The sequence below is a fragment of the Alosa pseudoharengus genome, unplaced genomic scaffold (genome assembly GCF_046254945.1).
Source record: "Alosa pseudoharengus isolate Yale_2024_CS ecotype anadromous, Long Island Sound unplaced genomic scaffold, YU_APseudo_1.1 YU_APseudo_1.1_scf_15, whole genome shotgun sequence".
NCBI classification, from domain to species: domain Eukaryota; kingdom Metazoa; phylum Chordata; class Actinopteri; order Clupeiformes; family Clupeidae; genus Alosa; species Alosa pseudoharengus.
In genome coordinates this window covers 10,043,034-10,070,923 of record NW_027468620.1, presented here as the reverse complement: position 1 = coordinate 10,070,923, position 27,890 = coordinate 10,043,034, and the positions used below count along the sequence as shown (strand labels likewise).

Sequence of the window (27,890 nt, the reverse complement as noted above, 5' to 3'; positions counted from 1 at the left end):
CTGGTTGTGAGGCAATTCACCTGAACTCCAGCAAGGAGTGAGAAGAGCAACTTCAGAAGGCTACTTTGGGAACCCTGGGCCCTACACACAGGCAACTCAATAACTCATTATTGACGTGTTATTTTTGTGTTATATTGAGATGGGAAATTGTAGAGTTTCTAGAGCTGAGGTCATAGATTAAATCCTTTAGCCTACCTGGACACCACCTCAGAACTTTTCATGAATTCGTAGCCTATCTCGGAGCCATTGTCTGACAAATACACTGGTTTAACTTCAAGGAGTACGACCTATCACCTGGGGGACTACTCCCTGCGACTCATCCTTGCATTTAGTTACTTTACTTCCCTTTTCCTCTGAAATTTGATATTTCTGATCCCGAAGTGGCTCCGCAGTGGTGTTGCGGCTCCTCGTCCGCGGCGGATCCGGAGATCGGAGGTTCTGCAGCGGGAGGAGGCGGCGGTGGAACCCCTGCCACACCGCAGGGTCCAAAAACCGGTCGCGTGAAAAGGATGATTCGGTTGGCGGCAGAATTGTTGTTACTGCTGGGACTGTTGCTACTAACTTTACACATCACAGTACTGCGAAGCAGTCCTCTACAACCGGGGAACGCAACGTTAGATCAGGAGCAGCACGCGCTGACAACGCAGGTGAGCTTGGCATCTTTTCACGGTTGAAGTTAAAAACTAACCATTGATGACCTAACATATGATTGCCAGAAAGTCTGGTTATTTAGTTAACTAAAGGAAGATCAGGAAAACCATCCTGAAACTCATGATGACGGGTAGTCTCAAATTTGGGTGGTGGACCAGTCACACCTTTCACTTCACATCACCATTGTCATGGATGCATTCGATTGTAATTAGGGATTGTATGAATGAGAATAGTGATTGACGTTCACGTCAATTACTTACATAAAGACAGTGCTTATCTGACAGTGTCGTGTCCGGCTATAATCCAATCATGACACTCGACATACTGACGGGATTGTAATTATCCCATTTACTTTCATTTGCATTAAAAAGGCCGTAGCCTAATGTTTGCTAAGAAGTGCACTGAAGCTTGGAGTTCGGATCGGTTAGGCTATTCATTGGCGCAACGCATGTGATAGAAGTGCCACAGAGGTCTGTTTGATTTCGCTGTAGGCAATTTCACAATGCATCACACTTTTGCATTCGGTGTTTTATGTTGAGATGCGATTTTGCAGTCAGCTATGATCTTGCAAGGAATCAGACCCGTTGACAATCTCGGGTAAAATCAGTTAAGTTTGGCTAGAGAGCACTGTCTGAAATAGAAAGGCTGAAGTTATGTCCTGGGTTCTCATATACTATAACAATGTATAGGGAAGGTCATCCTTATTTTGTTCTCAAAACTCACCATGTTTGTCCATCAATAAATAAATTACTTCAGGCAACATGGCAAGCAAGTTCTGTCAGAGCAGTTTGATGAGACAAACTTATAAAAACGGTTACAACAATGGACCTCACTTTATGAGGAGTCATCACTGATAATTCTTCCTTATTTCATGTTAAACTTTACCTCAGTTCATCAGTGAGAATCAAGCATTGTCCGGTTGATCTGGTCTTCTTGACAGACATTTGAGTATGAGGTCAGGAGGGGTCAGAGGTGACTTCCTTAAGGCTTTTAGGTGCTGGCCCCTGGCTATTGGCGTTCATCATTTGGGCATCAGTGATACCTGAGTGTCCTGTTGACATAGTGAGAAGCATGGCTTGTCTCATGACTGTGACTCTCTCTCATCACTGTGACTGTAATATAAATAACTGCGACTCATCCCAAGTAACCTTTCCTTCTACCAAGCTGATACCTCACTGCTCGGGATTTCATATGGAGAAAGACAGCTATGGAAATAGACCAACCCATTATTGGGTCCTGTAAAAGTGAGATGTTTCTTAAACTGACCTCTCCACTGCCGTCTTCTTCCTTTGAGAGACAGAAGTGTGCTGATGATACCACAGCCACATGGTGTGTGTATCAGAGGGTCTGAACCTAGGTTATAAGGACAGAAGATCAACTGGGGGTTTTCAGGGTGGTTAAACACCCAAGGGCTGCTTTTTGATGTATTTTTAGAATGGCACTGAAATGTCCTTGTGAATGTGACTGCACAATTGTTGTGATTGTTGTTGTGACTTCACAACCCGCTGATGAATGGGCATTTAGCCACACAGCCAGGCATCTCCTGTAAATGGTGAAAATAGGGATATGATGTGCTAAATACCAACATGAAAAGCTCTACATGCATCTGGTTTCATTAGTTATGAGGCCATCCAACACACTGCAAAGGAATGTAATAAACGTCATTCAACAAATGAACATGTCTTAAAAATACAACACTTAAATACTTAAACCCTGTCGACTAATCCCTGAAGCCAGTTTGTCTATCACAGTGATAGATTATAGCATACATACAGTAATTTCCTGTGTATTAGCCTTATTGTGTATAAGCCGCAGAACAGAGTTTTATGCAAGGTAAAAAAAACATACCATATTAACACCATATTAACTACCCCCGGGTATTAACCTCATAGCTGAAGAAATTTTGCAAAATCAATGTTTAAGCTGCGGCTAATAGTTGGGAAATTATGGTAGTCTGACTAATTTAATTCTACAGAATTGATTCCACAGGGATGTTTCACTGTATTATACAGGGAAAGAATTGAATTGTTGGCTATATTGGTTGGGCGGACTGATATCCTTTTCTTAGTAAGTCTGTGGCTGAGTTTAGGGGCATGTAGGGAAAGATACTCATGCTTGTGTTTTTGCTCTTCCTCCGGCGAGGAGATTGCAAACACCTCCCAAAAATGCTCTGTTTGGTTTTGTCATGGCCATGTTGTTGTTAGGTGATGCAAGGATCGGTCCGGCATCTGCGTTTTTGTTTGTCAACTGGCGCTGTGTTTGTTATTGAGAACTCTGCTTCGGAGCTCTGGAAACATCTGAGGAATCCACTTACAGTGTGTGTGCGTGTGCTTTTCACAGTGAACAAGTCACTCGCAGAGAGAGAGAGAGCCTGAGCAGGAATGCACACGGATGGTCCTCACATGACTCACACCTGCCTAGTCATTGTAACCTACTTTGGGGTAGGGTAGGTATTCTGACAGAGCTAAAAGAACTAAACACTGCCTAGTCTGACACCACAGCCTGTCACTTCACACCTGTAGATCTCATTGGAAATTACTTCTGACTTCCTCTAGTAAAAAAAACACCTCCTCAACTCCAGTACCAATGCCTGGGGGCATCACACTTGTGATGTGTGTGTGTGTGTGTGTGTGTGTGTGTGTGTGTGTGTGTGTGTGTGTATGCATGTGTGTGTGAGTCCAGCAATGAGTTAAGCAGATATCTGGTCCAGTTGCTTGTTTAAACAGCTTTTCTCTCTGATTAAGAGATCCCCTGCTGATTAAGAGGTGATGTTGGAGAAGTCATATGAGACGCAGTTAGGAAGATTCTGTCATAGAGTCGGCTTTCGAGGTATCTGGCAGAGTAATCAAACTCTCACTGAACCCAAAAGCCATATGCAGGATAAAGAAGGGTTAATGAGAAAGAAATAACAAAAACGACTAGAGGACTAGGTACAGGGTCACTGGAGAGAAAGAGAGAGAGAGAGGGGTCTTAAGAAAGAGATCATTTTCTTTTCCACCTTGGTGAGGAATTGAAAAGCATCTGGCACTACGTGCACAGCCTTCATTTCCTGCCCCCCCAGTGGCTTCCAATTGAAAATGGAGTCATGCTCCTTTAAGCAACCCCTGCCAACTGAATGAAGGGGAAGTAGGGAAGTGGGCGGGGGTGGGGTGGGATGGGGGCATAAGCCAGGGACAGGAACTGGGCGGGGGTCAGCTGGTGTGTGACTTTCATTCATGTTTTTTTTTTTTGGAGGGGGGGGGCGGGGGTACTTCCTGGGAGGCCCTGTATGATTTGAAGAATGGTGTATGACTAGTGATGCTCCAGTCAAAGGCGGCTCTGCTTGCTCTCCCAGGGGCCAGATTGTGAAGGTCTTGGGCTGATGAGTCCTCTAATTAGACTTCTGAACTTCCATTCACAGTCACAGAAAACTACAGTAGCCTATTAAGAACCACCATTCAGCCACAGATAAGTACAATATTGAAAGAGACAAATATTGAACTAAAACAAAACAAAACAAAAGTTGTAACATGGGAATAAAAACATTGCAGATGTCATATGACTCTGTTCTATCGATTTTTTTAAACACAATTATTAAAGTGTAAGAACACCATTATGATCGTGCCGTAGCCTTAGCCCACTGGCGGCGACATTCGTGTCTATGGCTTTGATGCTCAAGAGATAGCCTAGAAAACATTTCTAAACTTGGCGTTGACACGCGTCAGACGCTGCCAGTGAGCGCTGCGCTTTAGCTCCCGGATCCTATGTCAACTGTTCATGCCGAGCTTTCTGAACTACTTAAGTGTGTCTTTTGAGGTGGGATAACTCCACAAGGCCTGGTAATCCCAGTGCGGTAAATGACTGTACACTTGTGGTATTGGTTAGCAACACCAACACCACAAGCCCTTGCTTTCTTTGTCTACCATGTCAGGCTCTCGATTGCTCGGCAGTGGTGCTACAAGAGATTCTTCTCACTGCTACAATAACAAATTCAAAACCAATACAGACTCGGACAACAAACAGACAATTATGCTTTCACAGTGAAGTGTTTCCTTACCCTGTCTGATTTCTGCAGAGCCTGTAAAAATGACGTTTTCCCCCCTTCCCACTGAGCAAGATAAGCTGAAAGACTTGTTGTGAAGAGAGGATTGAATTACCAGTGGTGAAAATAAACCCATGTAATTCTCAATGATGGTTGAGGTGTAACTGTCAAGTAAAGGTCAAAATTCTTAAGTTAAAAGGATCCTGAAAAGGTAGCATGGTGTAATTCCTTTGATACTTACACATTGTCCGATACTTTGCCTCCTTGAGTTTCTTGTAACTGAGCGCCTGGAGGCTCGATGTAGTATGCTCTGTAGCTGTACATACTGATGCAAAGAAAGTTGTTTTGCTCCTGTCTATTATTACAACAGGAGAGCATGTGTAATCCCCTAGAGAGATATAAATAATTTCCCTTACATACTCCTTCAACCAATTTACGTAGTCGCGTGTATGGATACTTTCTGCCAATGGTGGTTTGTTACTTGTGCGCGCACACACACACACACACACACACACACACACACACACACACAAACACAGAGACAGAGACATGGGCAAAGCCACACACACACACACACACACACACACACACAGACATGGACAGAGGCACACACACACAGAGACACGGACAAAGCCACACACACACACACACACACACACACACAGACATGGACAGAGGCACACACAGACATGGACAGAGGCACACACACACAGAGACACGGACAAAGCCACACACACACACGGACACACACACACACACACACACACACACACACACACACACACACACACACACACACACACACACACACAGACAGACAGACACACACACACACACACACAGCACAAGGGCCTTTTTAGAAAAACAAGAGAAAAACAAGATTGATGGACTCCTTTGATCTTATTGTCTACCCAAAGCAGTATGGATGATTACTGGCTACTTAAAGCTGTCATTCCAACTGGGGAGTAATTGCTCCTTCTGTGTGTATGTGACGGGGAACACATGCCTCTGCAGTCCATAGGGGACACATTTACTGCCCCCCCCCCTAACACACACACACACACACACACACACAGTAAGAGAGCAGCCGAGTATTTTTCTGTCAGCTGAGAGAGAGAGAGAGAGAAAGACGCCACAATGATTTCGCAACGCTGGCTCGGATGTCTGTTTCTTCTGCGCTGCCATAAAGGAGCAGCGTGGGACTTCAGTGGAACCATCAGTCGTAACACGGCCCAGTGCTCCAGACAGCCACTCAGAGCTTTCTATATTTGTCCATATTTTAGTACTACAATAAGGCGCTTTTTCCCCCCTTTTTTTTTGCATTTTTATTTTATTTTTGCAAAACCAAACACTAAAGCTTTTATTTTCAAATTCATCTGCACCAGAGTATTTGGCCATAATTAATCCTATAAAGTATTTTATAAATAGTTAAAAACATTGACTATTTTGCCAGGCCAGCTGTTTTGTAGCAGCTGTCGGCTGCGTTTCTCCTCAGACCCGTTCCTCTGAGCCAGGTCCCAGTGAAGGCATAGGGCTACTGCTGCCTTCAGTTTGGCGAGGACACATTTGCTTTTATGTTGTTTTCGATTTCACTCCCTCTTGGCTTCACTTGGATTCGTTTCTCTCCCTTGTTTCTTTTCAGTAGTATAAAATGTCTTTGCAGAGAATTAGTCAACGGGCGTCTGTGTAAACAAATAGAGGTGCTGAAAAGGGGTTCTGAGAATGCAACTTTGTTCGTTCGTGTGTGTGCGACTATGTGTGTGTGAAAGAGAGAGTTAGAAAGAGAGACAGAGAGGGTTAGAAAGAAGTACAGAGAGAGAAAGGGTTAGAAATAAATAGAGTGAGGGTTTAAAAGAGAGAGAGAGAGAGAGAGAGGGTTAGACAGAGAGAGAGGAGGAGGAAAGAAAGAGATCATTTATCTCCTGTGCCACTCTGGAAGCAGGTGGCGGGTCAGATGCTGCTTTGCGGTTTGTGGTTTTGATCAGGCCCCCAGGGGATGCCGGGGCCGAGCTCTGGACGCAGGCTTCAGGCGTCCGGCCTCGGGCCGAGCAGTGGCTGCGGCGGGCCTGGCCTTCTGGCCTCTGAGGGTTAAGCCACAGCCGGCACTCTCACACCCTCCACTTCCCCTCGACACCCCCACCCCATCCCGGCTGCGGGTGGATTTATGGAGAGGGTCGTTGCCATTTGAACCGCCTGTCATCCTGACTTATTAATCCAGCCTCGCTAAGTGGCTGTCTATGGGAGACATTATCGTGCCTCATCTGCAACAGGCACATGATGGGTGGGTAAGGAGCTCATGGATGGGGCTTGGGCATTCAGATCTTTTTTTCTCAAATAGTCTTTTGGGTTTAGGGGGGGGGGGTTTGGCTAAATTAGAGCTGTGAATCACTCATTCAAGTGAGCGCGGCTGTGGAGTGTGCACTACAGTTGTGTGGAAGAATAATGAGAAGCATATTGGCAGATGAGGAAGTGAATAACTTCTACTTGCTTTGTGACATATAATTTAATTAATGAACTTAACAATGGAACTACATGAATGAACATCCATAAAGCATCTTGCCACCAACGATCTTGGCAGAGGTGAAAGAAGATGAAAAGACAAATGTCCATTCTGATCAACATTGTATCCTCAGATCTCCGCTGTCACCATCTGGCAGTGCTTAAAAAGAAAAGACAAACGACGGCCCCTAAACCGCCATGTCACTTTTAGGCAACACCTGTCAGTCAGGGATCTTACGACAGCTTTCAGCATGTCCATTTAAAGTTAAAGTTAAAGTTGACTGATATTTAGCAGACGCTTTTATGGAAAGCGATACAGACTCGCAAACAGCAGAAATCGAACATGGGTCGACCAATTGCAAATAAATATTTGGGTAACATTTCTGGCTGCTGGGAGGTCATGCAGTAAGGGTCATTTCCTGTTGTGTGAACACATTGTTGGTTCAACGACTTTGCAAACATTACAAAAAATAGAATAAATCAGTATTTGGTAAACGTTGTTAATGTCTTTGGGTGAAGTGAAGAAAAGGAAATCGCACACAGTGGCTGATGCTGAAGGATTAATGTATAAAAATAAGCCGAAACAGGTATGGAACAAATAAGTGCAAGAGACCTTACATGGACTTCTGCATTCACAGTTTGAAAATATCTATGGGCAAACAGACTAATCTAATTAATTGAATCTAATGTGATGTTGATCTCATATAGAATCTAATATGAGTGTCTTCCATTCGTTTTTTGACAGAATGATCTCAATGCTGAGAGCAGCTCTTCGTCGCAGCACGGCCCAGGGGACTGGAGAACGGGCCCAGAGCACAGAGTGGAGCCCCACCGGCCGGCGTCCCAGCCCTGGGTCCAGACCCAGAACCAAAACCAGGGGGCCGGGAGCAGCCTGCAGAGGGACGGGCCGGGGGCCTTCCTGCTGGACCTCCAGCACCTTCCGGACCTCTCCAAGGCGGACATAAACGGACAGAACCCCAACATACAGGTATGGATGGGGCCTAGTACACTGGCTATGAAAGAGAGAGGAAAAGAGACAGAAAGAGAGCAAGAGGGAAAGAAAACATAAGCACATATGAGACAGAGAGGGGGGGGGGAGAGAGACAGCAAAAGAGAGATAGAACACAAGCGCATGTAAGAGAGAGGGAGAGAAAGTGAAAGAGAGTGAAAGAGAGAGAAATAACAGAAGCGGAAGGGAGAGAGCAAAAGAGAGCCAGAGGAAGAGAAAAGAGAAGAAGGAGAATATGAGTGTGAGACATGGCTGCCCAAGCACATAGACCAGATGCTTGGCAAACAGGAAGAGGCAGAATGGCCTGTTGCACACCAGCACTCCTTTTCACCAGCAAGCAAGCCTCCAGGAGCCTATGGTAGTCCACACAACGTCTCTCTGTCTCCCTCTTTCTCACCCTCTCTCGCTTTCTCTCTCAATCTCTCTCTCTCTCTCCCTGACATTCATACACACATTTCTCTCTAATGTTTGTATATGAGAGCTCTAAGCAAAGCCTATGAGCCTATGATATTCCAAAGCTCTCTGTCCCCCTCTTTCTCACTCTTTCTCTCAATCTCTGACATGCATACATTTATCTCCAATGTTTGAATATGAGAGCTCTAAGTAAAGCCTATGAGATTCCAAAGAAAGTCTCTCTGTCTCTCTTTCTTTCTCCCTCCACCTCTCCCCCTCTCTCTCTCTCTGACACACACTCACACAAACATTTATTATAAATATTTGAATATGAGAGCTGGAGCAACACTCGAAAGACAATCAGGACCAGCCAGTAGAGTTGTGTTAGCCTGTTGTTTAGTAACCATATCCAGGCTGGAATCACTCCTTTTGGTGGACTAATCCGTGGAGGACTGGGCTCCACTTTGCGAAAGGATAAGATGGGGATCTTAACAGTAAAATCCGGGGGAAGGACAAAGTGCATTAGGCTCTCAAGATGTGAGGAGTCTGTAGAAGAGTGAGCGGCTGCGCAGAGAGAGAGAGAGAGGGGGGGGGGGGACTGGGAGCTTCTTTGATCCCAGGATTCATCTGGCTTTCATGGTCTGGAGGAGGCTGAGGAGCCCTTTGAACTTGGCGTTTAGGTGGAGAGAGGGAGGGAGGGATGAAGAGAGGGAGAGAGAGAGAAAGAGGAGAGGGGACCAAAGAAGAGTGGTAACCAAGGCAAAGGTGGAAGGTCCCCCCCCTCATATGGGAGGCATATGTGTGAGGACAAGGGGCTGGGGTGAGGGGTGTGGTGGAGTGTGTGTGTGTTTGTGTGGAGGGGGGGGGGTGGAGTGGGGGGCTAGCTGGGGGTCAGTGGAAGCAGGGGTATCACTTGGTAACCGCACCCTCTCAGGGTGACCCATGAAGCATGACAGACCCACGTCTGGAGACAATCACAGCTTACAGATTACATAGCCACTCTCACTTCAAAATCTAATTGACAGAAGTATGCGGCTTTCATTCCCCCCACCGCACCTCCCTCCTCCTCCTCAAAATAAAAATCTTTCTCTGGCCAAACTACTGCTGTTAATCAAACTATTAAAACCAAAAAACAGGAAACATGTGGTTCAAAATATTTTAAACTACTTGTGGTCACAGGCCACAACTTGCGAAACCATATTTCCTGGAATATTCGGTTCCATTGATGTTCTCAGTTCATCTTGTTGGCCTTCGATGAGATGTGTCCGAGCGTGTTAGATGACCCTTTAAATCGAGAGGGTGTGTGTGGTCTACACCTAACGTACCTTACTCCTTGCTTACGTAGGTGACCATCGAGGTGGTGGACGGACTGGAGGCGGCCGAGCCAGAAAAGGGCCTTCGCAAAGAGAAGAAACCAGGCTGGGCCACACCCAACTGGAGGAACTGGTGGCAGCGTTCATCTTCCTCCTCCTCCTCGTCCACCTCCTCCTCCTCTTCCTCAATCTCCTCTCCTGTATCCACCTCGACGGTGCAGAGACCAGAGGAGCAGGATTACTCCTATGAGGGCAACACTGACAACAGCAACTTCCTCAAGCCACTGGAAGACTGGGAGCGCAGAGGTGGAGGAGCAAGCAGACCTGAATACGGTAAATGTGTGTGTGTGTGTCTGTGCGTTTGTGTGTGTGTGTGTACGTGCGCACCCGATTTTTGAAGCTTCTCTCGTCGCATATGGTCATAGTTTGATCTGGAATCTGTAATTTGCAGATTTGCACTGTCACCATAATGGGGACAGTCATTGCCGGGTCGGTTCATGGAGCCTGTGATTGCAGGATGTTGGGCTCTTTTACGAGATGGATTCCCTCATGGTTCTCCACTGTCTACGTGACAGAAAAAAACACACACACAAATATGCCTCAGAGACATCAAAGCCTGACAGCAGGAACTGAGGACATCCGCTCCTCCATTTACTCACTCACTCACTCACTTACTTACACGCCCGCTCGCTTGCTTGCATAGCACATAGCCTACACACACACACACACCACTTTCAAAGCAGGGGCCAAATGAATAAATATGCGGCCACGTCGAAGAATGCACTTCCTGTCACCCGCATGCTTGCTGTGTCACAACTCGCTCCAAACCCCAATTGCAGAGAGAGAGGAAGAATTCTATGCATCGAAAGCAGCCGGGATTCCCGAGTTTGAGTTTTTCAGCGTTTTCGTATGTGGATCAATATACGCGTTCCGTTCTTTTGCTGTCGGAAACTCGAAGTGACAGCGGAGGCCGTAATGGCGCAGCCAGAACTCGCAGGACAGCAGATGCCTTATCTACCTCCTGATTGGGTGATTAGTCACTCTCAGCGGTGCATGTGGCTGACCGCATGCTTTAGAAATGGTAATGGCCCGGGGACGAGAGGCAGCCGAGCGTGACCGCGAGGCCGGCTGAAAGTGAGCCGGTGAGACTGGCCCCGCTCCTGACGGACTGAGGGGTCTTTGTTTCCATCACCGAACTATGGGGACATAGTTCTGTGATTAGCTGAGTGAGCACATGTGTGTTTATATATATATATATATATATATATCCATACATCCTGTATACACACACACACACATATATAGATATGTGTGTGTATACTTTATATATATATACACACACACACATATATAGATATGTGTGTGTATACTTTATATATATATATATAAAGTATACACACACATATCTATATATGTGTGTGTGTGTGTATACAGGATGTATGGATGGAGTGGATAGTTAAAGCAGTGATGATAATATGTGTCAGATGCGACAAAGTGAGAGTGAGACTACGCAGAGGCTTCAGACTAGAGGCTGGGTTGCCCCCATGAATTCTCTTCAGCCATGCAGTAAATCGCTCGCAGGACGTCAAAGTGGAGCTAAATGTATTATACAGCCCTGTTTGTAAACGGTTCCATGTTTTCTGATTACATTGATCCCAAGTCTGATCTCTTGTGGTTTTCAACCTCCACTCCACTCTATCCAGCTGACAAAATCCCTTAGCCAGCTACCCAAGGTTTTAAATGTGTGTAAATGCCTAAATTAAAAGATTTTTCTAGCTTAGCTTAGCGTGGTGTGTCAGACCTCCTCTTGGCAAAATGGGGACGTTTGGCAAAGCGCTACCCCTTCAGAAAATATTTCCCGATGTTGCTGCTGCTGCCTGGGCTAGCGCTTCGTTCCCAGCCCTCCCAGTCTCTTGTTGGGGATGGGAGGAGGAGGAGGAGGAGGAGAGCTAAGCCAAGCTAAAGAGGAAGCCCTGCGCTGTCCCACTGAGTCTGGCGGCTTCACAGTAGCGCTGCGGTAGACTGCTCCTCCTCTGAGCCTCATTTGTCTTCCCCACCAGCCATCCCCACCCAGTCTAGTCCAGTCCAATCCAGTTCAGTTCACTTCAGTTCGATTCAATTCTCTTCAGTCTAGTTCAATCCAGTTCTGTTCAGTCCAGTTCAGTAACAAAGTTAACAGTTAATGGCATATCATCAAATAAACATTAAAAGGGTTCCTCATATCCCTTGTAAGACTAGGCTATCATGCTAGCCAATTAACAATTATTGCAAAGGTGTTAACCACATCCATATCCGCGATATTTGCAAACATGAACTTCTACGTTCAACTGTATAAGTGAGGTCCAGTCCACAGTTCTGACTGGGATAAGGTTCGCCTGGAGTTCTTATTTATGTGGTCCCAACTTTTGGGATTGGGACTGACAGTGTTCTTTACACTCGATTAGCAGAGAATACTGGTGGTGCTTTGAGTGTTAACATTCATGAATTATGCTAGCACAGCACAGTGCATCCTGATTTATGAAGGAAGCGGTGTCTCAGGCTGGAAAAAGAACTCAAAATAGTAGTAAAAAGTAGGAGTGAAACAGCAACAGGATACCATCTTCAGTGTGGGTCCATCTGAGGAGTGTTTAGGTTGGAGGCGAGTGGAGGAGGGGGCGGCCATGTTTGGTCCAGGCCCATGTGTTGCCCCGTACAATTACACTGGCATGCTAATGAGGTTGGCTGGCGGACGAGCAAGTGCCTCAGGTGCTGCTAACATACGGTCCGAATCAGCTCTGCAGCAGGCAACCACAGATCCAGCACCCAGTGCATGGGTGTAGTCTTTAACTTCCATTCAGTGCAGTTTGGTTTGCCTTTAGCTAACAGCTAACTTAGTAAACTGTTAAATTAACTCTGTGTGCTTTGTGTTTCAACGGTTAGCCGTCAAACGCAAAGCACACAGAGCTAGCACACAGAGCTAACAGCTAAGGCTTCTCTCCCCTCTTGCGTCAAACAGACTACATGGATGGAGAAGGCGATTGGAGCAACTGGTCGTCATGCAGCGTCACCTGTGGCAATGGTAACCAGAAGCGCACCAGATCCTGTGGTTACGCCTGTACGGCCACTGAGTCTCGCACCTGTGACATGCCCAGCTGCCCAGGTAAGTGAGCTCTGCCAGTCCAGAGAATAAAAATATAATGTTCTAAATAAAATATAGCGTTTAGATTATAAATATAGTGTTTTATCTAGAAACCAAAAGCGCTTTACAATGAAGGGAGAACCTTACTTCAGTCACTACCAAAGTGTAGCACCTAGCAGCCCCAGATAATACAGAATGGCTAGACAAGAGCTTCAGCAGTTCTCTTGAGTTCTTTTGATTCTCTCGTTTCTGTGTGTTCTGTGTGGTTGCTCTGCCCTCTGATGGTTTTGTTTAAAACCCAGCTGACTGTTTTTGTACTTGCAGGGATTGAAGATGCCTTCAAGACAGCAGCCACTGAGGTCAGCCTGCTCGCTGGAACCGACGAGTTCAATGCCACAGAGCTCTTTGGTGTTGGTAAGAAACTCTGTCTGTCTCTCAGTCTCTTTTTTCCCCCGCTCCTTTCTTCGTTACTTTCTTTCGTTTTTTTTTTTTTTTTTTTTAACTCACTCACAGCAGACTGTTCATGAAGTCCATCTGTCAGCTCCGCGGTTGATCCGCACTTTGCCAAACTAACCAGATACATCAGGCATTAGCATCCACCCAAAACAACAACCGTCCCTTTTCCACTGCCCACTTAACATTCCTAGGCCCTTCAGTCTGCCGCATTCCTGCAGCGGGATGAAAGCCGGCAGGAAGACAGGAGCGCAGCGGGTCGCTCCGGCTCCGCCAGTCTGGTCCCAATAAAAGTGCCCTGGCTCTCCATACACATAGAGCCGTCTTGGCCCACACTAGCCTTCCAGGAGCCTTGCCAAATTAACATCAACAACAGCAAAAAAGCACAATACACCAAGTTGGTTTTATTCAGAAATTAGACCCATATCCTAAACATTCTGTTAAACATGCATACTTATTATGTGTTAATAAATAAGACATATAACGAAAATCTGTGAGACATTATGGAAATTATGGACTAAAGTCACTAGGTTACAACAGGGACAGCAGGTCTCCTGTGTACATTTGTATTGCGCTTGCACTTGGGCTTTGTACTGTAAGTGCATTGACTCTAATGTGTTTTTGTTTGTGCCCTTTGGGTGCCTGTTCAGTGAACAGTCAGCTCGTGTTCATCTTACTGTAACATCCAAAAAGAGCTTAATTTCATTTGCTGATACAGAATACTACTTCACTCAGACAAGTCAGATGGTTTAGTGGGCGACTCGCAGAACACATCCTCTCATCACAGGAAACTGATCCATCGCAGACAAACAGCGGTGCAATTATTTCAGTGTGTGGGAGCGAGCGAGCGCTCAGGGAAAGGTCAGAAATGAAAACCTGCCCTGGGAAAATGGGTTCCTGGCTTAGGAGGGGAAGAGAAGAGAAACCCCATCTTAGGGTGGAGTTAGAATCTCCAGAGGAGCTGATTCAGGTGGATAGAATCGAAGACTGAAAAGCAGCAACAAAAGTATTTGTATGAAAGTGGCAGGCATAGACTGTCTTTTTAATTCAAACTAGATTCCTGGATGGATCTTGGAATAATCTCAAGCAAAGACAGGATAAATGGGTATTCCATATGTAGCAGTGCCTTTCCTAGTGTACATTTCTTTATGTGTTCTTTCTTTTCCATTGCCGACCCTCTGACTGTAAAAGTTTATGTATTCTTTCTAAAATAGACCAATGTATATACTGGCATTAAATACAGTAGATGCTAACTGCTCTGCCTTTCACAGACACGGACAGCTGCGAGCGCTGGATGAACTGCAAGAGCGAGTTCCTGAAGAAGTACATGACCAAGGTGGCCAACGACCTGCCCAGCTGCCCGTGTGCCTACCCGACGGAGGTGGCCTACAGCACGGCGGACGTGCACGACCCGGGGCGGCGTCGGGACTTCCGCTGGAAGGACGCCAGTGGCCCCAAGGAGAAGCTGGAGATCTACAAGCCCACGGCGCGCTACTGCATCCGCTCCATGCTCACGCTGGAGTCCACCACGCTCGCCGCGCAGCACTGTTGCTACGACGACGCCATGAAGCTCATCACGCGCGGCAAGGGCGCCGGCACGCCCAACCTCATCAGCACCGAGTTCTCCGCCGACCTGCACTACAAGGTGGACGTGCTGCCGTGGATCATCTGCAAGGGCGACTGGAGCCGCTACAACAATGCCCGGCCGCCCAACAACGGCCAGAGGTGCGCGGAGAACCCGCAGGATGAGGACTACTACAAACAGTTTGAAGAGGCCAGGGAGTTCTGAGCTTGGCACAGAAACAAAAAGAGGAGAGAGGAGAGAAGAGAAGAGAACTGATGTGTTTATTTGGGTTAGCGTACACACACACACACACACACACACACACACACACACACACACACAGGGGTGGAACCACTTTCTTTTCTCTCGTATGATGGGGAGTCGTGGAGGAGCGTGTGGAGGGACGTCCCTATAGCTGCAACACGAGCAGTGCAGCTGTTGGGACAGTCTTTTATTAGCCAAACAGGCGTGCAGTGGAAGCATCAGCGCTTCTCTCGCGTTCCACCTTCCAGCAAAGCCAAGCGAAGCAGAGCAGAGCAAAGCAGGGCTCCTTAAGCCAAATGAGTGCTTATTCAGTGCATCAGCAGCCGGTGGTGGACAAGATGAAACGTCATCTTATACGTTGGTCTTATAACACTGCTACATTGTGTTTCTTCTAGTCATAAAGACTGTACATTGCAATTTCATAGTTTTATCTGACCATGTTAGATGCAAGACAAAAGGGAAAGAGCTGTTGATTTGTATGTTAAAAAAGGGAAAAAGATTTCTCATGAATTTTTGAAAAAGAATCCATACCTTTTGCCCTGTTTACAGTTTACATGGCAGAAAATGGAGGCAACCAATGAGCTTCAACCGTAAGTTGCAAAAATGGCAGGTGTATCTGGCGGCGTTGGAGCTGCTAGGTCCTGCCTCTGGTACATGTGTAAATGTTCAAAGACTCATATGCAACTTTAGCATGACACACAGGAGGCAACTTCTCTGCTCACTACAAAGGTGCCGGTTCTCACATTTTAAAGGACCCCATGAAAGTTGGTACATTTGTGTAGTAAGCATGTACTACATTTTGCCAATAATCCACAGTCATATTGTCCCCTCTCCCCCTTATATTTGTATTTGGTTTAAAAAAAAGCATTACTCTTGATGTAAAAAAGTGTTATTTTTGTAAAGTATTTATTAAGTTGTAGCTATGTGCCATTGTTGGATGTTCATGATATGTGGAACATATGGGATGTGTGCGTAATGGTTGTATGGCCAGATATTGAGAAGAATGTTGAAATAAAAGGTGACGTCACCTAAAATCTCACAGAAATATTGTTTATTTTGAGAGTTTTGCAAGCAATCCTCACAAGAGCTGCTACATTTGCCAAATAAGCCAGCTGGACTAATCTGCCTGCAGCAGCACAACAGCTTTAATACTCATGCATTGAATTCCTCCAAGACCCTAAGCCATTGCACAAGACTCCTCTTAGTATCATCCTGAAAAAGGACAGACGTGCTTTTGATGGGATTGCGAAACGTTCCTCCGGCCGTCCCTTAAAAACAGATGAAATGCTCAGAATTTGGCACGTGTGCAAGTTCTCAGACTCAATGCATGCGATCACATGGAGAGTAGTGCACTCTTTTTGGCCGTGCCAGAGCAGGAACTCCTGGCTCCTGTCCCCTGTGAGATGCTTTGGTGTCTATTTCACTACTGTCTGAAGTAAGTCCAATAGCTATGTGTAAGAGTGACAAAATCCAGATGTATTTTTCCCCCCACTGACATGACAGTTTGAAGCTAACAAGCCAACTTCTGCTGCTGAACAGGTTAACACTTAATTAACATTGAACATTTTTCATTCACTGTGTAAGTCACAGAGCTGGTTACCTGAAGAGTTACTGTATAAAATGACATCTGATTACCTCTACACAAACACTTTTGCACAACACTTTTGTACTATCCCTCCATATATTACCTTGAGTATGGGATCCAATCAGACTCAAAGGTTTTGTATGTGTGTATCACAACTTGAAATAGATTTGTTTCAAGAATAGTGCATATTTGTAATGTTGAAAATTGCTTGGACAAATCATTGTCACAGTTACAAATAATTTCTACAGTTTCAAGTCATGATACACACGTACAAAACGTTCAAGTCTGATTTGATTCTATACTTGAGCGGCTGAATTTTATTGTGAACTCGTTAATAAGTTAACACCACGCACCCAGACCACCCTCAGACTCGCCTCATCAGTATCTCTAGCCCACTGTAGGCTCCTGTGTGATGGTAAAGCACTGATCCACCATTCACTGACATTTCAACATCGCTAGCAGGCTCAAGTCACAGATGGACTTTTATAGATAATATTACCTCACAGATTAGGGCACTTTGATGCTTTGTAAGTGTCAAAATTAACATTTCCAAATTCCTCGCTTAATGAGACGATACTGTCATATCTAGTGCCTCGGGAGATGAAGAGGACCGAGCAGATGGGGGCAGAAGGAAGAGAACTGTTCTCCATCGAGCTCTCTCTTGCTCGGCCGTCACCTCCTTTAAAGCACCTTAGAGCAGGGGGCTAAGATTACAGTAGACAGGAGGGGGAGAGAGGCACCAGTGATCTTTATCTAATCAGACCGGCTGCCACTGAGGGGCCCTCCACTTCAAAGGAGTCTGCGCTTTTTTGGACTTTAGGAACATCAGGCTCAAGTCAGTCAGAGTGGCATCAGATCAACCACCCCCCCCCCCCACTTCTCCTTTTTTAAGAAGACGAGGCTCCACGTGTCGTCAGACGGGCGGTGGTGTTCCTGTGGACATCCTCATCTTTCAACTGACCCGTCCCAGCTCGTCCGACTCAACCACCAAAACAACCAGCGTGAAACCGATCTTCTCTTACACCCCATAACACCCAGCGTACACCAGATACTGCCTCTGTATCTGATATTATGACTGCAGCCAGGGAGAACATAGCAAACACAACACTAAAAGAGATAAGGTATTTTGGCATTTTACAATGATGTTATGGTGTAAATTTTTTTCTTTATACATCGTAGTCAATAACATCTGGGTTATATATGAGGAGAAAAAGAGGAAATGCTGCTTGGCATAGCCTTAAAAACTGCACTAAAATGTGCAAGATGAGCACTTGTTGTGTAATGTCTATACAGAACACTGAGGTTCATATGGTGGAATCAAAGCTGTGAAGAGAGAGAAAAGAGAGAGAGAGGAGAGTTTTCAGTGGACTGTTACTGACTGCACTGATCGTCTAGACTAGAACACACTGACGTTTACATGGTGGAACCTGAGCTGACCAGAGCAGCCCCATGCTCCAGTGTGCCAGTCTTCCGCATGGGGTCAGACAGGCACACTGACCTCAAAAAACACTGGACTGAGCATCTCATTTCACAGCTGACTACAGTGGCATCCATGGTCATATGTTTACTATGTTTCCTTACTATTCTCTAGAAAAACATTGCTGTCCTGTTCTTTTTGGGTTGTTCAGTATGATTGAGAAAATTGTGAATTTAGCATGTAAGTTTAATGTGACAAGGAAGTCACACATTGTTGATAGGGGGATAACATTCAACATAATGCAATCAGATTATCATGAGAAGGTTAGCCTTTCAGCCAGTTGACATCAGCTATTCAGGTGGTAAGAGGATTTTCTTTGCCAATCTTGCAATAATGTGGTCATACAGTGTATATTTTGGTTACTGTGGTCATCACCAGCCATGTGGTACCTGCTGCCCAGGCAACTGGCTTGTCATAGTTCTAATGCCAAAACTGGCACAAACATGGTGCCAAAATTGAGCAAGGTGTTGATAGTCAATTTTGTCCTGGAGCTGTAGTAGTTAGCAAAGCTTTGACATTTGAATAAACCGGGAGTCCACCCGGTCTGTATAATAACTCCTTGGTTCTCCAGTGCTTAAGGGCCTTTGAGTAGAGAGTGCCAGCCAGGCTTGGAATTTCACCATTTTAGGGGCAAGGCCACTTGGCCTTCAGTTGGGCATATTTGGTGGGGGGCACAAAGGCCACATGTCAGGGCACCAAGGCCAAAGTTAACTATACAGTAGTATGCTATAAAAATGATCAAAGTTGTATTCACTGCAGTAGACCTGCATCACTGTATGAAACATTACAAAAACATAAAACATGACATATTACACATAACTGTAAATCATCTGATCATCTAATATTTTCAGATATCTAGGCTATATTTAACATTTATTTTATATTTGGCCTGTTATGAAATCATGTATTGAACAATTTAAGCACAGCTCAGCTTTAAGAAACTCAAATAGCCTAGATGCATGCTTAGCATTTTGTGATCATTAAGGCTACTTTCACAAACTCTTATAATCAGCTGTCCTCTGATTTACCGATATCTAGGCGACATTTGTAATATTTATTTTGTATTTGGCCCGTTATGAAATAATGTGGAACAATTTAAACACAGTGTAAAACTTAAATCCCAAATTTGGAGACATCCATGTATGTTGAAATTTACTGCAAATTCAAAACGGGATTTGTCTGGAACGGCTAACTGTACAGGGGACTGCTTTACACTTTTCTGTTCGGTAAGGTCTGCTGTTTATTCTGATATATGGTTTGTCATATGTTAAACGAAGGGTTCGTGAAGTATTCCACCGAGATGAATGGGTAGGGAGATGGACGCAAAACCTTCAGCAGAATTTATGATTAAATTGAATGATATTATTTACTTTTCTCGCGAACCGTTCACCACAGCAATTAGCGGCTTACATCGTTTAAAAGCTGAGAAAAAGCTCTTTCATGTGATACTTGTGATGTCTGTGTGATGAGTAGGCTACTTCGCGAGTAGTTCAACTGAGAAGAATGGGTTAATTTGGACGCGCTTTCTTTCTTGCGCTGTCACTTTCTCCACTGCGTAATTTGCGCTGTGAATGCTAAGATTATTTTGACAGGCCATAGGCTAAATATATATCGCTATTAGTAGGACGCAAAGCAGAATATTTAAAGAAGGGGGCACCAAGGCCAACGTGGCCTGTAAACCTCTGATTTTCAAAGGGGCGTCACGGCCAACGCAAGGGGCTACGACGGCCATTCTCACCCTCCATGCCCAGCACACGGTGGCAGCCATGCCTGATCTTTGTCTTCAAACAGGGTGCAGATGTGGCAGAGCCATATTTAGCCATCCGCTCGTTTCTCTCTTCCCTCACCCTCTCTCTCTCTTTTCCTTCTCTCCCGTGTTGCCACTTTATGGGTGGTGTAGCGCATTGCAGGAAGTGTCTGGGCCGCAATGCCACAAGGCCCTCGCTGCACGGCAAGCCAAATTAAAAGCCTGCCTTGTGTCTTGTAATCTGGAATAGCTGACCTGGACCGTGGGGTCGCCGAGGCTACCGTCTCACAACACTCCCTTGCATGGGGACAGTAGCGTAGCACAGGGTTGTGTGTGTTTGTGTGAGTATATGTGTATGTGTGTTGGAGGGGGTCGCTCGCTTGGCTGCCTGTAGCCCCAGTCACCTTTTTGGCTGCATGGGAGAAAGGCAGGAGAGTGTGAGAGTGTGTGTGGTGTGTGTGTGTGTGTGTGTGTGGGGGGGGGGGGGGTGCACAGCTGAACAAACAGGTTAAGAAGCTGAGGAGCGGGTGAAAGGTTGGGTGGAGGGGAGGTGTGGGGCGGTCGCTTAACCCTAGCTGACTGGGGCTCCAAGGAGGCCTGGCCATATAGGGAAGAACTGCGAGGGTGGACAGGCTAACAGGCGTGTGCAGTGGACACATGACCTCAACCTACCGGCTCTCTCTGCCACAGGGCTACGCAGCAGGGCTTGGTAAGCACTAACTCTTCAACTTAAGTTCAAGTAGCCCTGAGTTTTTTTAAACAGTCTTATGAGTGAGCACTTCTTCGTCCAGCTGCATTTAATAGGGACCTAAGATATATTGCGACACATTCTTGCACTTCATAACACATCTATCTTGTGGTGAGTTTAAAATCCCAGCTAGAGGTCCAGATGTCATATAGGATTGGTGCAGATACGGCTGACGATGCGGCGAGGAGCACTCGCATTCTTGTGGGCTTCACATGCCAAGAGAAAACAGTACGGAGAGGAGCGAAGACAGCTGGACTCCTCTGAAACGTCCGACCCCAGCATGTATGCGTATATAAAAGACAACAGCAAAATTTGTATCTTCGTCTGAGAGGTGGTGGTTAGGGGGCGGCGGGTGGTGGCCCATATTTCTGGGCTACCCACACAACCCCTACTGCAGCGTAGCCAGAAACGACCGGACTGGGAAGCTATTTCTATCCTACGCATTGCCCCTTGTGTGTGACAAAGGCTGGAGCGGCTCATTGGGGAACCGATGTGTCAATGTGAGAGGACGGTGGTGAGCAGGAGGTGGTATCATTGGCCATGTCGTTAAAAGAGTGTGTGTGTGTGTGTGTGTGTGTGTGATTCGCTGTGACAGGAGCACCCGCTATGCGAGGACAGTGGGCTGGCTCGGCCTGGGCGGCTCACTTTGATCTTTATTTGCCCGGCCGTCTGTTTTGCATTTCAACTCTTGCTGAGTGAGAGGCATTGGATACACCTTGGGTGTCGGCAGCGGTGGTATTGGGGAAGGGGGTGGGGGGTATAGAGTGGTGACGGGTAACACGGGGTAGAGGTAGGGCAGCGACGCAGACCTCTTCCCTGTGTTTGTTAAAAGACCCAGTATTCCCTTTCAAAGCTGAGGGGGCCCCGGGAAGAGTGGTGGCAGAGGCGCGCTCTGATGAATAGTGGTCGGTGGGGGCAGACAACTGTGCAGGACGGGGAAGCAGGTTTCCCAGGGGCGCGGGAGTGGGCAGCCTTGATGAAAGCCAAACGCTCTGCACTAACAAAACTAATTGCCCAAAAGTAACCATGTGGTGCAGAGAGGAGAGCAGAGCGAGAGAGAGAGGAAGGAAGAGAGAAAAACAGGAGAGAAAAGGAGAAAGACAGAGAAAGAGAAAGGGAGAGAGATTTCCAGTGGACTAAGTTAATGATCAACTGGCCAGCTTCACTGGCCCATCAGGCATTGATCATTCATCCATGAAAAAACTATAGGATTAAGGAAAATTATAAGAACCTAGAGAAGACAAACACACAAGTTAATGCCTTGAAAGAAGGTCCATTAGTGTTGGAAGAGATACAACAGGGACTGTAGAAGTCAATAGATGGCAAACAAAGAATTTCTAAAATGAACATTCCACCCACACATTACCTCAGCCCTCTCACAGGCTTGTCAGAGCACTTGTCGTGTACCTCTACCTCACACTGACTGGACACACAGTACATACACTGACTGGACACAGTACTGGGCTCTCATCTCAATCCGATGCCCTCCAGTGTCCACAGCAGCGTTGTTTAAAGGTATTCATTTAGCACAAATGGATTCAAAGTACAAATACTGTGGCATTACTTCACTGGTCAACTGTGTGTGATCCCTTTGGAATGGAACCCAGGCTCTCGCTGCAGTGGGCACCTAAGTCCTCACAGCTGTGCCACAGGAGGAGCATACAGCCGCTCTGTGGCCTCACGGAGGAGATGAAACGCGTTCATATCGCCCCAGACGGGTTTACGGCACGTTCCTCATCACTCCAGTGGACAGAGTCCAGCGCAGGCAGCTGGGCAAACTCGGCTCCAACTGGCGAGACTGACACGATTGTTAAACTGATGGCAGCCGGTCTGGACCGCTGATTGCTTCTGACGTGGGCTATTTCATTAACCAGACACCGATTTGGCATGAGTTCTCCAGGAAAACGTTAACTCGGCCATTACCCAGAGTGCACCAGGGGTGAGGCCATAACACAGTTGCTTCTGCTGAGTGGATACAGCAGGGCCTGATATTGATGTTGAATGACTTAAAAGGCCTTCAATCTGGAGACATTTACGTCCGTTTTATCGAAAGTAACTTACAACTAAACAAAATAAGTGTGGATTGTTGCTCACCGACTCTTAAGAGTTTCAGGAGAGTTTGTATAAGAGTAGTGAGACTAGATGTGAAACCACATAAAAATAAAACAAACATTCACTTTTTTAAAGATGAGTATGTAATGTGAATTGGCTGTGAAAGACAATTCAAAAGGAATAGGGCACGTTGGATGAGAAGCTACTTTTACAGTTGAGGCACAATGTAAATCAAAAGACACTCCAGGAACCATAACAAAGAGAAAGAGGGAGGGAGAGAGAGAGTGAAAGAACACTGAACATTTTTAGCTTGGCTTTAAGGTTCTCACTTGGGGCAAAGGCCCCTCAGACTCACATTATAAGGCAGTTAATTATGTGCGATTTGACATCAGACTAAGCCGTTTGTAAACTTGGTCGCCTCAGCTCTTCTGCAGAGGGGCTATTTTCACCCTGGGTTATTGTCCAGTGTGTAATTTATCTCCAGACTATAAATCTTTGGCAGCCCACAGTTAAGATTATATGATATGCTGCGCTGAACGAGGCGGCGGGACATGGCGAGAGGAGCGGAGAGCCGGGAGAGAGTGGACAGACAAACCTGCCTGTCAGTGCGGGGCCCTCGAAAACAAACGGCTTGCTACAAATAGTCGTTTTCATGTCAGAAACCAGCCTCGCTCACAAGGCCGACAAGCTGGCGAAAAATAGACACAGGCTGAGAAAAAGTCGCGCATACTTTGTTATTATTATTATATTATAGCTTAGTTTTTGTCCTGTACTGAAAGCAAAATTTGAGGGTTGCATTCTAGAGTTTTCTGTTGAAATGCCTGGCCTGTTTTGCAAATGCCTGTAAATGGTTGTGTTTCCATTTAGCATGTCCTCACAACAGTGAGAAAAATTGGACTTGATTGCGGGTGCTGTGGACGGGAAAAAGACGAAGCTCGAAAAAAACAAAAACACACAAGCACATATTTGATATTTATTGAGCATTGCAGTTAAGAGGTTAGCACAAAATGTTGATAGGAATGTCTTGGAGACATTTCATTCCAAAAGCAATTTTCAAGTAATGTCACATGGAGCGGCATACAATTCGGAGCATTAAATTGCCATCAGTTATCCATTCAACACCTTGTACGGCTGGAGAGTCTGAAGAGGGATGCAACACACAGGAACTAAAGCAGTCCTTCCTCGACTGTGTCAAAGTGAACTACCCTGGGAGGAAGGACAGCAATGATCGAGCCTTGCCCCTATTCACAAATCACCTTCCCTGATTAAACCGAATAAGCGGCACTAATAAATACACTGTAGCTTTTTTCCATTTCCTATCTTCACTACAAAATACACACCTCTGTGGAAGCAAGTACAAATATATATATATATATATATATATATATATATATATATATATAGATACATATATTTACTGCATTTTCAAAATGAGCAACTAACAGTCTTGATCAAATAGTCTATATATTTGGAAAGGTCGCCGCCTAAGTTGTTTACAGTACCACCACGCGATACTCTCCATACCCTTGCACACCTTACAGTACTTATTAACAGGAGTCGTGCATGAGAACCAGAGCAGTGCTCTCTAATAGCTTTAGATAGGTCAAAAAGTGCATATTCTTTCCAATGCATCTACTGTTTTTTTCCCTACGTTTATTCCTCATGTGGCTAACTCGGTCACTAGCATTTCAAACGTGACTGAGGGGAGCAACAACTACGAGTGCAAATCCGTGTCAGTGTGCCTGAAGAGGTGTGTTCAGGTCCGTCTATAATGAAATATATTTCTTATGTCTTGCTAATGTCATGAATGTCTTAACTAAATCTCAACTTACTGGTGAAAGTCTTCATCAAAATGTCCTTTCGGTGCATCTTATGTCATAAAAACACTCAAAACAAAAAATCAATTTCTCACACTGTTCATGTGACATTTCCGATTCCTTAAAATGTGGCACATAATGCGCATATTCTGGACAACTTTGCTTTGCACTCTCTCAAAACTGTCAAAAAAGTAAAATATCAAGCAATAGTAGTAAAACAAACAAACACACAAACAAAAACAACAAAAACAAAACAGAAAAACAATCAAGAAATTAGATAAAAGTCGATGTTCACCCTGTTTCCATCCACCCCAGCTTATATATACAACGACAAGAACGGTGCATGTTGCAACTGGAAGATTTGAAATGGAAGCCGTGACACGCTGAGGGCAGGTAAGACATCAGGCTGTGGAGACGAGAGCTATTCAGGACAGCTGGAGGCTGGAAGCTGGCGGCCGCGCCAGAGAAATGCCAGTGTGTGTGTGTGTGTGTGTGTGTGTGTGTGTGTGTGTGTGTATGTGTGTGTGTGTGTGTGTGTGTGTGTGTGTGTGTGTGTGTGTGTGTGTGTGTGTGTGTGTGTGTGTGTGTGTGTGTGCGCCACGGCTCATATCTGTCCACACCCGTCTGTCTGCCTGCTTGTCCGTCAGACAGAGTGATCGGCAGCCACAGCTTATTAGTACTACTGGCCCGGGCAAGTTAAGGGACAAGCCCAGTAGCATATCGCTAACGTTAAGGAAGCACTATTGTTTTGGGTCTGTTTGTCTTCTTGTGTGTGTGTGTGTGTGAGTGTGTGTGTGTCTGTGCATATGTGCACGTGTGTGTGAGTGAGAGAGAAAAATGTGTGGGTGGTCTTGGTTGTTTTTATGGACTTAAATCTGACTCTCTTGAGCAGCTCCCTCTGGGCCTAGTCTGTGTGTGTGTGTGTGTGTGTGTGTGTGTGTGTGTGTGTGTGTGTGTGTGTGTGTGTGTGTGTGTGTATGTGTATGTGTGTGTGTGTGTGTGTGTGTTAGTCACTTGTGCTGCCGAGGCGACACACTCCACCCTCGATGGCCAAAGACTGTCCGGCGACTGCTCCAGGGGGCAACCTAGAGATGTGAGTCTGAGAGAAAGACAGAGAGAGGGTAAGGGAGAGAGGGTGATATAGGGAGAGAGAAAGACAAAGAGAGAGAGCGAAAGGGAGAGAGAGAGAGGTTGAAGGAAACAAACAGAACAATGGAAGCGTTTAGTGTGAGGAGCTGGTCATGGGTAAACCAGGGGTGAAGTAGAGGAGCAGACGGGAGAGGAGAAGAGAGGAGAGGGAAAGGAGAAGAAAAGAGAGGAGAGGAGATGAGCAAAGAAAAGAGGAGCAGTGAGGAGAGAAGAAAAGAGGAGCAGAGAGGAGAGGAGAAGAGAGGAGATGAGCAAAGAGGAGCAGAGAGAAGAGGAGAGGAGAGGAGAGGAGAGGGGGCAAACCCAGGGGGCTGCCAGGCTGGGACAGAGGCTTCATCTCTGGGATCAAAGGTACCCGGCCTCTACCCCCTGTAAACAGACATGGAGCTCTCCGCCCCATCCATCCTCATTCACACAGACTCCCATGTGCTGGGGGGGGAGAGCACCATCAACGAGAGAACAAGAGGCTGAGACGGAGAGAGAGAAGAGAGGGAGCAACTAAAGTAGATGGCAGTAATATGGGTAATCTCAGGTCTTAAACTCCGGCTCTGGGCTTGCAAAGGGGGCAGCTGTCACTGCCATGTAAACTCTGGCCAGCCTAGAGGACCCTGGAAACACATGGCAACACTCAATGGGGAAATTACCCCCCCCCCCCCACCCCCCCACCCCCCCCCCCACCCCCTCCACAATCCGACCCCCAGGCTCCCTCCTCAGTCCTAGAGTAAGTACGCAGGGGCTTTAGCTGGGCCCATTTAGCCCAGGCCCTGAGAACGCCAGCGGGCTCCCATGCAAATCTGCTGGAGAAATCAGCAGTGGACGGAGATGACGTGTTAAACGCTGGGCCTGTTTGATGAGGTGAATCACTCAAACACACACGGCAGGGTTAGCAAAACAACTGGGGAAGAGAGATGATTTAACCGCAGATTGGTGTAGCGTTACAAAACTCTTTTTTTTTTTTCCTCTCCCCCTTCCTCCCCTCCTGGTCCTCCGCTCCTCTCCCGACACCCATCTGAACCCGCCTGCTCGGATCACTTTCAAACCGGGAGGAAGAAAGGTGACACTTGGGTGAAAGTTTGTGCACAAACGTGCAAAGGCAAAAAGACAAACACTGCGTCGCTTTAATCAAAGTCCCTCTGAAGACAATGCGCAAGTGTACCAGAACAATACATCCAACGCTGCGCTCTGAAACCATTTCCCCAGATGTTTCTCTTGAGAGCGCATCTGATACATCGGTCAGTAAACATGGTTCTGACTGCTGGTTGAACTACCGGCTCTGTTGTTCTTCCAGAGCCCGCAAACGCCCAGCCTCGTTTTCACTGGACACTTTTGATGTGGAAACAAACTAAATGACAGGAGACACATCTCCGACTGGCGAGACTGCGTATGGCAAGCCAAGCACCACCTCTGTAACATCTCTGAGCTAATCCAAATGTCCGACGGCCCAACAACAAAGAGTCCCGGCGTCAATAAAGAGACAAGTCATAATTCACTTCTGTGTTTCTGCCCAACACTTTCAATAGGCAGTAAAAATAGCCAAACAAAAAGAGAAAGAGAGGGAAAAAAATCAGCAAAGCAAATTGTTTGCTTTCAAGCCTCACCAAAAATATATATTTTTTTTACGATGTCCTTGTTCCACCCGTTGCCTCCCCCAAGGAGACGACACTTCTGCGTCAGTGGAGTGTGTTAAAGAGCCGAGAAGTGACGGCTCTCCGCCATCGCAGGGCGTACGCACGGGCCGATCCGGGCCCACACATGCTCTCACAGTGCTGTGCTTCTCACACCCAGAGTTGTCTCTTTGTCATCACACTCACACACATCACACCAAGGCCGACAACGTGTGGGTCGGGTTGGGTTGGGGAGAGGGAGAGAGAGAGAGAGAGAGAGAGAGAGAGAGAGAGAGAGAGAGAGAGATCACACCAAGGCCTACAGAATGTGGGCGGCCTTGGGTTATTACAACAGAGAGATTTACTAGAAAGTGAGAGAGGGGGGGGGGTGAGATGAAGAATTACAGGGGAAGTGGAAAGATTGCA

General features: G+C 46.2%; 2 protein-coding genes across 3 annotated transcripts in view; one reads left to right on the top strand and one right to left on the bottom strand.

The window, feature by feature from the left end:
• The first annotated feature begins 340 nt into the window (after nt 1-340).
• Nucleotides 341-16,302, top strand: ism1 (isthmin 1). Its single transcript, XM_076285490.1, has 6 exons — nt 341-647; nt 7,917-8,159; nt 9,919-10,219; nt 12,882-13,025; nt 13,329-13,418; nt 14,729-16,302. The coding sequence occupies exons 1-6, from the start codon at nt 510-512 to the stop codon at nt 15,244-15,246; spliced, it is 1,434 nt and encodes a 477-aa protein (XP_076141605.1). The 5' UTR covers nt 341-509; the 3' UTR covers nt 15,247-16,302.
• Nucleotides 16,303-23,853: 7,551 nt separating this feature from the next.
• tasp1 (taspase, threonine aspartase, 1) overlaps nt 23,854-27,890 on the bottom strand; it is a 31,854-nt gene continuing 27,817 nt past the window's right edge. For both annotated transcript variants that reach the window (XM_076285488.1, XM_076285489.1), the window contains exon 14: nt 23,854-25,810. In XM_076285488.1, the coding sequence (XP_076141603.1) occupies nt 25,718-25,810 (93 nt within the window). In that variant the 3' untranslated portion in view covers nt 23,854-25,717. The remainder of the gene's footprint in view (nt 25,811-27,890) is intronic.

Excerpts from the sequence above, each read along its gene's own strand:
- ism1 (XM_076285490.1), top strand. The coding sequence starts at position 510 with ATGATTCGGTTGGCGGCAGAATTGTTGTTACTGCTGGGACTGTTGCTA. Across the intron at positions 10,220-12,881 it reads AGCAAGCAGACCTGAATACG|ACTACATGGATGGAGAAGGC; the intron begins GTAAATGTGTGT and ends TGCGTCAAACAG. Across the intron at positions 13,026-13,328 it reads TGACATGCCCAGCTGCCCAG|GGATTGAAGATGCCTTCAAG; the intron begins GTAAGTGAGCTC and ends TTGTACTTGCAG.